This window comes from Lactuca serriola, chromosome 1 (genome assembly GCF_051521515.1).
Source record: "Lactuca serriola cultivar US96UC23 chromosome 1, Lser_US96UC23_V15, whole genome shotgun sequence".
Taxonomy (NCBI): Eukaryota; Viridiplantae; Streptophyta; class Magnoliopsida; order Asterales; family Asteraceae; genus Lactuca; species Lactuca serriola.
Window position 1 is genome coordinate 129,571,785 of NC_136408.1, and position 9,376 is coordinate 129,581,160.

The 9,376-nt window shown below is 41.9% G+C and overlaps 1 protein-coding gene across 1 annotated transcript; it reads right to left on the reverse strand.

Moving 5' to 3' along the window:
- Positions 1 to 321: 321 nt before the first annotated feature.
- Positions 322 to 1,130, reverse strand: LOC145061487 (secreted RxLR effector protein 161-like). The gene is made up of 2 exons (XM_079008972.1): positions 637 to 1,130; positions 322 to 400 (listed from the first exon to the last, which is right to left on the reverse strand). Exons 1-2 carry the CDS (start codon positions 1,128 to 1,130, stop codon positions 322 to 324), a joined length of 573 nt encoding a protein of 190 aa, XP_078865098.1.
- Positions 1,131 to 9,376: the final 8,246 nt, after the last annotated feature.

Sequence of the window (9,376 nt, forward strand, 5' to 3'; positions counted from 1 at the left end):
TTCTCAAGGAATCTTTTTTTTATTTAATATTCTATTTAATGAAAAGTCATTAACTAGCACACTATGATTTATTTTTTTGAAAAGTTTTTTTTATTTTTATTTTTTTATTTAAGAAAAAGATATTGCGGATGAACATATCACTACGGATGGATCCTTTGTCATTGTGAATGACCACGCTAGGAGAAATTGAGAAGAGCACTTGAAAAAGAGATTAGTAATAACAAACAAAAGACCAATGAGAGGTAAGTATAATATATGGTTGCGGTATACGACTGCAGTACACAGGATATCCCAAAACCATTTATTATAAATATCTTTCATTTAGAACCGCAATGGAGACCATGAATGGTCCATGGTAGCTATCAATTCTGGATGAATTGAGGGTCCAGATTCATCATTCCTGACATTTGTAAGAATGCATTGAGTTTGGTAGAGTCAAGTGCCTTTGTAAACACATCAGCAATCTCTTCATGTGTAGGGACAAAGATGAGTTCAATGTTACCTTTCAGAATGTGGTCTTTGATGAAGTGATACCGAAGTTCAATATGCTTGGTCTTTGAGTGATGGATAGGATTGTGAGAAATTGCTATGGCACTCTTAGAGTCGCAGCAGATTGGTATCTGCAGCATTTTGTACCCGTAGTCCAGCAGTTGTGTTTTCATCCATAACACTTGTGAGCAACAACTGGCAGCAGCCACATATTCAGCTTCTGCGGTAGACAATGACACACAAATTTGTTTTCTCGAGGACCAGCTGACTAATCTTCCACCCAAGAATTGACATCCACCAGAGGTGCTTTTCCTATCCAGCTCGCAACCAGCATGATCAGCATCAGTAAACGCTTGAAGACTAAAGTAATTGCCTGCAGGATACCATAGGCCAAGAGACTTGCTTCCTTTTTGGTATCGAAGAATTTGTTTAGCTGCGGTCATGTGAGACATTTTTGGATCAGCCTGATACCTTGCGCATACACCCGTTGCAAACACTATATCTGGTCGACTAGCAGTGAGATATATGAGAGACCCAATGAGGCCTCTATAGGTCTTGTGATCAACATGTTCTCTGGAGGGGTCAACGGAGATCTTATAGCCGAATGCCATGGGTACCTTAGCTGAAGAGCAGTTATCCATTGGGTATTTCTTCAGCAGTTCAGAGGTATACTTTTCTTGATGGATGAAGATTCCTTGAGGAATCTGTTTAACTTGGAATCCTAGAAAGAAGTTAATCTCTCTATTCATGCTCATTTGAAATTTGTTGGTCATGAGCCTAGCAAAATCATCCACCATCCTCTGATATGTGGATCTGAAGATGATGTCATCCACATATATTTGTACAAGCATTACATGTTCACCCTTTGCTCTTCTAAATAAAGTGGGATCAATTACTCCTCTTTTAAATCCGGATGAGTCAAGGAATTCAGAGAGAGTCTCGTACCACGCTCTTGGGGCTTGCTTCAAGCCATAGACTGCCTTTTTGAGTTTGTAGCAGTAATCAAGATATTCTACACTTTCAAAGCCTAGAGGTTGCTGAAGGTAAACCTCTTCCTTTAGTTCCCCATTAAGAAATTCACTCTTAACATCCATTTGATGAAATTTGATGTTTTTGTGAGCTGCGTATGCAAGAAAGATTCGGATAGCCTCAATTCGAGCTATCGGAGCATACGTTTCATCATAGTCAACACCTTCGAGTTGACTATAGCCTTTTGCAACTAGTCTTGCCTTGTTTCTGACTACGGATTCGGATTCATCGAGCTTGTTCTTATACACCCATCGGGTGCCAACAATGGTGTGACCTTGCGGTTTTGGAATCAGTTCCCACACATTGTTTCGTTCAAATTCTGCTAGTTCTTCCTGCATCGAAGAGATCCAGTCGGGCTCTAGTAAGGCTTCTCTGATTGATCGAGGTTCAACCAAGGACATGAATGCTGAAAAGTAGCAGTGATCAGATAAGTCTTGTGAAGATCTGGTTTGAACGCTTGCGGATGGATTGCCAATGATCTGACCAGGTGGATGGTCTTTCGTCCAAATGTGAAGACGTGGTTGAAGATGATCAGCAGCTGCGGTAGAAGGAATATCTTCAATGTCAGAGGATTCGAAAATAGGGAACGGCAGTTCCCCCTAAACTTGAGAACAACCTGCTGAGCCTGCGGAGTTGTCTTGAATTGTTGGTGCTGCGGTAGATTGAAGTGGTTTCCCCTAGGCTTCGGATGGGATTCCTTCCGGGATTGAAGGATGTTCCCCTTGGATTGATGGCAGAGTCACAATTCTTGGATCAGATCTGGTATCAATAGTTTCTATATTTTCATCATCAGAGTCAGACGAGACATTTGGTGGATGAGATACCCTACGGATGGACGGAGCTGCTTCAGTTAGTACTGGAACCTCGATGGTTGTAGTATGATCCAGAGTGGAGTTTTCCCCCTCAACCGGCAAGGTGGAAGTACCTAACGACACACCATCAGAAGGCGTAGGCCCAGATACTTCAGCATGTTGTAATTGAGCTTGCGGAGAGACCAGAACTTCGGATAACTTGGCAGTCTCTATGGGATCAAAAAGATCATCATAGTTAACTTCAACTATATTTAGAGGACCCGAAGTCTCAGAAAGATCAGATTCAAGAATTGATTTTGTTTCAGAGGAAGGAGCAGCACTGCGGACATAGGAATCGTCAAACTTCACATCAAAGCTTTCAACTATTAACCTTGTACGTTTGATCAGAACGCGATATGCAATCTTATTGGTTGAATAGCCTAAGAAGATGCCTTCATCGGATTTAGGAGCAAACTTGTTGAGATGACTTTGGTTGTTGATCACGAAGCATCTGCAGCCAAAGATATGGAAGAAGCGGACATTTGGTTTTCGGTTGTTGAGACCTTCATAAGGAGTTTTGCCAAGACGTTTGCAAACTATGCTGTGGTTTTGTACAAAACAGGCTGTGGCCATGGCTTCGGCCTAGAAGTACAGTGGTAGATTGGCGAAATTGAGCATAGATATGGCTGCCTCTACCAAAGTTCTATTTCTTCATTCAACAACACCATTCTGTTGCGGGGTATAGGGAGCTGAGAAGTTGTGACTTATACCCTTGGACACTAAGAAATCATTTAGAAGATAACTGGAGAATTCTGTGTCGTTGTCACTGCGGATGCGTTACACTGGTAGCTTGATTTGAAGCTCGATCTCCTTGATGAAACTGATGAATACCTGCAGTGTTTCTGACTTGAGTCGAAGGAAGAAGACCCATTTAAAACGTGTGAAATAATCTACTATAATCAGTATATATTTCTTGTGGTGAAGACTGGCTACGGTAGATGGACCGCAGAGATCGATGCGAAGTAGTTCCAATGGATCAGAAATAGAACAATCGATCATGGATGGATGACTTGCCTTTGACTGCTTACCACACTCACACGTCGGACAGAGTGTGTCATTGTGATACTTCAGAATGGGGATACCACGAACTAGTTCCCCTGTGACCAAGTTGTTGATGTACCGAAAGTTGAGATGAGCGATCTTGCGGTGCCAGAGCCAGCTCACTTCGGATACAGCTTTTGATAGAAAACAAAGTTGCGGTTTGCCAATGATCAAAGAGACATCCAGGGGGTACATAGTACCTTCGGATCTGGACTTGATCAAGCAAGTACTTTTATCATTCGTCATTATGTAACAGAATTGATCATCAAATTCAACTCGATGGCCTGCCTTACATAGATGTCTGACACTTATAAGATTGTGCTTCAGACTTTCTACATAAGCAACCTTTTGAATTGAGAAGTTTCCAGTACTAAGAACACCATAACCTCGGATAATCCCACATGCATTGTTTCCAAAAGTGACATTACCCCCATTGCAAACTGGCCTGAAGTCTCGAAGGTATTCCATCCTTCCGGTCATGTGCAAGGAGCAGGCACTATCGATCAACCATTTTTCATCTTGATCCTCCTTGCACAAGGCCTGCAAAATTAAGTGGTTATTTGGGCACCCAAGCGAGTTTGGAGCCCGGAGTAACGTACTTGTTTTTAATCGATGCATGATACGAGGTTGCAGGGACAGGTTTCAGGTCAACTTTTAAACCTAGTCCTGGGTGTTTGTGATTTTTTGGAGTGTCGTGAGATTGAGAGTAGTGGCGAGTTTTTTGAGGAAAATAAGATTTGTGATGAAGATTAGATTTTTGACACTGACATTGACATGCAGATTTTTTGTCATTTTCCCTGACATTACGCTTGGACTGTGTTTTTGAAGAAAAGTAATGTTTTTGTTCAGTCCGAGGTTTGTAAGATCTGACATCTCTGTTTGTGTGTTTTTGAAATAGTGGACTTTTCAGGTCTAGCAGGTGTATTGACACGTGCATATCTATTGTGATGTGATTTCTTACGCTTTGGATGTGACCTTTTGAGTGTTGGAGTTGGGAAAATGCCTTTCCATTTTTGAGCTTTTGAAAGTGATTTTGGGGTAGGCAAAATACCCTTCCATTTTGGATCATCTGATGAATAGACTTGAAAACCATTGGTCCGAAAAGACTTTTCCCTTTTTGAAATTGTGTCAGATGATTTCTGAGTGGATTTAGAAACTATGACATCCTTTCCTTTTGCTTTCTTTGAAACGGTTGATTTGAAATGATAATTCGAGAAAAAAAAAATTTGGACTTTTGGACTTGGGAATTTTAATAGAGTTCTTTTGTTTTGAAAAAGTTTCCCGTTGCTTGCCGCGGGAACGAAGTTCCTCTTTGAAAACTCGTTTTGCTTCGGTTTTAGGAGAACCGCAGTCAGTGATATTTAATTGCGGTTTCCTCAAATCTTTTGAAGATTTAGAAAAACGGGGACTTGATTCATCAGAACTGGAAAAGTCAATTTTTTGAGAACATTGACCTACTTCAAAATTTTCAATTGGTAATTCATGATTGATTGATTCAAGACTCACTAAACTTTTGACTGTGGTTTGCGGTGTATTGCTTTGAACAACCGCTGAGTAAGTCTTAGTGAGAACTTTATTGGGACATTTGACACTAGATAGAGGGACTGATTGCGGATCATGACTATAGTCAGAGACACTGCGGTTAGACTGCAGGGATGGGAATAAGTCTTCAGGATTTTCAACAACAATTTCCTCATCAACCGCGGATGATGTCTGAGAATCAAGGTAAATTGTATCATCGACAGAGTTCGAAAATTCAGGGAGAATTTCCTCGATAACACAGTTATTACTCAGATCATGGAGTTTACCAAAATGAGTTTGAATATCCTCAGGAAATGTTTTGTCATTGACTGGAAACAGAAAATTGCGGTCAGGTGGGACATAGGGACGTTCAGGGGTGAACCGAGGTGAGGAATTCGTTGCGGTTGGATATCCATTTGACCAACCCCAATTGAAAGTATTATCAACATTTCCATTATTAACTAGATTCTCAATGGCTTCACTTTCATTAAAAAGTTTTTCAATTAAAAGATTTAAGCGTACAATTTCACTCTGTGCAAAATCTCTCCGATTCGAAGCTATCACTAGTTGTGTTTCACTTAACATTCTAGCATCCTTCTCTAACATCAAGTCCTTTTCTAACATAGCCATTTTGAGTCTCTTGTTTTCCAAACGTCCTCTAACATGAAACATCTCTTGTGATGCAATGCTCTTCTCATCTAAGGCTTTATTGTAGTCTGAAAGGACGACAACACATGTGTCATTGAGTGTGTTTATGTAAGGTTGACAATCATGCATGCTATAATTTAAAGACTGAATCATAATTTTTACCTGTTCCACAATGTTGAGGGTTCCATCTTTTTCCATATAATAATGGTTTTTCTTCAGTTGAGTTGATCCGTCTTCATCAGCAGTTGCTACCATACATATCTTGCCTTTCCCATTGTTGTGGTTGTCTTCTTCTTCATCTCTGGATGACCACACTTGATGATTTCTTTTCACTTAAGCAACATAAGCTTTTCCTTTTTCTTTTTCTTCCAATTCTTAAGCCATTTGAAGATAGAAGGCTCGATCTTTCACAACATTTGCCATATAGTCTTTGGCAAAATGGTTCTCTTTGTTGCACTTGTGACATATTATCACATCACTCTTGTCTTCAGAAAGTGTACCGGAGTCAGTAGAGTGAGATTGCGGTGGTGCATCTTTGGGTTGATTTAACTGAGACTGCGGTGGAGGATGAGGATTCTTGGTGAAACGAGAGTTATTATTTTGGAAGTTGCGGTTGAAAGGTGGTCGGGTATATTGTTGGTTTTTACGAAATGAAGGTGGTAATCTATTGAATTTTTGACTGACAAGCACTATGGCATTCTGAAATTCTTCTTCATCATCATACTCTGAGTCTGCTTCATATGACTGCGGTAGAGAGTCATACGAGGTGGGATGTGTTTGAGATGATTGTGCTAAAAGAGTAAGTGGACCCCCGAAGTTTGAACAGTCCTTGAGTATGGTGGACTCTTGAGCATGTAATTCTCCATAGAGCATATAGAGGGACAATGAGTGAATCTTCCTATCTCCTTGAACAATCATTTTGGCCGTTGTCCAATGTCTTCCCAAACCATTCAAGAATTGAAGGTTTGTTTCATGATTGCTTCTTACAGTACCCGCATTAGATAATTTAGTCACTATCAGGTTGAACCTTTTGAAAGAGTCTTCTAAGCTTTCACCCACATGAGCTTTAAACTTGTTGAACTCATTGAGTGCAGTAGTAAACTTTTTGTCTTGAGCTTGTTCGGTTCCCTCGTACAGATTCTTGAGTACATCCCAGATTTCTTTTGTGGATTTACAATTTATGATGATATCGAAGTTGTCAGGGGCAACTCCACACGATATCTCATAAAATGCTATTGCATCGTTTTCCATTTTGTCAAGATCATCCTTGGTGGGACGGTTCATGACTGGTTGACCTCCTCTTAGTCTGATAGTGGCGCCGTCGGTTTAAGCAGGTGTAAGAACCGGAACATGCGGTCCTTCTTCAACAGATCGCCATACGTCTCTTCCAAATCTTCTTAAGTACCTTTGCATTCTTTGTGACCAGTGATGATATTCATTTGCAACTAGTATTGGGGCTCGATTTGAACCACCAACACTGTTGGAAACATTCAACGAAAAAGCTTGTGCCATTTTTAAGTAGAGATTCAGTGGTATAGAAGACCTTTTTGAAGAATTAGAGTTCCGACATTCAAAAAGCAACCACTATGGCTCTGATACCAATTGTTGAGAGAAAAACTTTGAGACACACTTAAACAAAAGTTAGAAGAAGTATTTAGCAGAATAGTTAATCTCAGCGGATCTATAAGCTCAACAATAATATTATGTTAGATTGTTAGAAGGTTAGATAATTAGATGCGGAAAGTAAAGAAAAGTAAATGACAACAATTTGTTATATCAAGTATACACATAAGTTGATACATAACATGGAATGCATTCAAACCAATGTTAGTGAGTGAGATCAAACTTAGTGATTAAGTCACAAAGACTTGCTCCGAAGAGTGATTGTAATCTGCTATGCAATCCATAAGTAATATGGTTGAGTAAGAAAGAGATAGAAAGGATAAATTCAAAGAAAGTATATTAGAGAGTGAAGATGCGTATTTGATACAATGAGCATGGTCTCTATTTATAGAGACGTAAAAGTTACAAAAAAAGTTCTCTATGAGTAGCCATGCAAGGGCTACTGGACAATAGAGATAAAAGTGATAAGACAATAAAGACTAAGTACAAAAATCAAGTCTGCGGTTCCTTAGACTTCAGTTGCGGATGGCTAAAGTAGAGAATATGGGCTGCGGCTGCGGTGCTGACTGCGGTAGGGAGAAGTTCAAGAGGGTCACTTTAAATGATTCAACACTTATTTTAGACTTCGTCCTCGAATTCTGTCGCTCGATCCGGAAAAAGCTCTGGGTTATTCTCCCTCATCTCGTCCACCAGCTCCCAGGTCTATTCCGAGCCCTTTCGATGCTACCACTAAACCTTTACTAGATCCACCCTCTTGTTTCGCATATCCTTTGACTTCCTGTCAACAATCGCCACTGGTTTCTCGATGTAGTTCAGGCTATCGTCAACCTGAATATCCTCCAAGGGTACCACCTCTGATTCATCCACCAAACATTTTCGTAACTAGGAGACGTCAAAAGTGCTATGAATCTGACTGAGTTCGGCTGGCAGATCTAGCCTATACGAAAACTTGCCCACCTAGGCTATAACCCTGAAAGGTCCGATATACCTGGGGCCTAGCTTGCCCCGCTTCCTGAATCGGATGACACCCTTCCAAAGTGACACCTTTAGGAGAACCATATCCCCGACTTGGAATTCCAAGTCTGATCGGTGCTTGTCGGCATAACTTTTATGCCGACTCCGAGCAGTCTGAAGCCTGCTCCGGACCTGATGGATCCTCTCCGTAGTCTTGAGTACCACTACGGTACTCCCCATAACCCTCTGACCAACCTCACCCCAACATATCGGGGTCCTGCACTTCCTCCCGTACAACATCTTGAAGGGAGGACCGTCAATACTCGTGTGATAGCTGTTGTTGTACGAGAACTCATCCGAAGGAAGGTAAGTATCCCAACTATTTCCGAAGTCTAATACACACACCCGTAACATATCCTCCAAGGTCTGGATGATCCGCTCACGTTGTCCATCTGTTTGCGGGTGAATAGCGGTGCTAAAATGCAGACGAGTTCCCAGCTCATCATGGAACTTCTTCCAGAACCTGGAAGTAAACCGAACGTCTTTGTATGAAATCACCGATACTGGCAACCCGTGCCGCGCTACCACCTCCGTGATATAAATGTCGGCCAACTTTTCGGCCGAAATACTCTCCTGAATCGAGATAAAATGGGTGCTCTTGGTCAATCGATCGACGATGACCCAGATCGAATCTGCTCCCCGCGTGGTCTTGGGAAGCTTTGTGATAAAATCCATTGTGATGTCTTCCCATTTCCACAGTGGAATATCCAACGGCTGCATCTTGCCGTGAGGTCTCTGATGATCGGCCTTGACTTTCCTGCAGGTGAAGCACCGCTCTACGTACCATGCCACATCCCGGTTCATGCAGGGCCACCATAGTCCAGACGAAGATCCCTATACATCTTCGTCGTCCTGGGGTGAATGGAGAATCGAGATTTGTGCACCTCCTCCATCAATACCTGGCGCACACCCCCATGATACGGGACCCACACCCTACGGTGCAGAGTCAACAACCCCTGGCTGTTATAGTCAAAGGAGGAAACCTGACCCACAACCCGCTCGCTCTTCCGATGTTCCTCCTTCATGGCCTCCTGTTGGGCCTCCCGAATCTGCTCCAAGAGCGGAGTCACCGCTGTCATCCTCAGGCAGATATCCCTGATCGGTGCTGCCTTGCGGCTGAGCGCGTCGGCCACCACATTGGCCTTACCCGGGTGATAAAG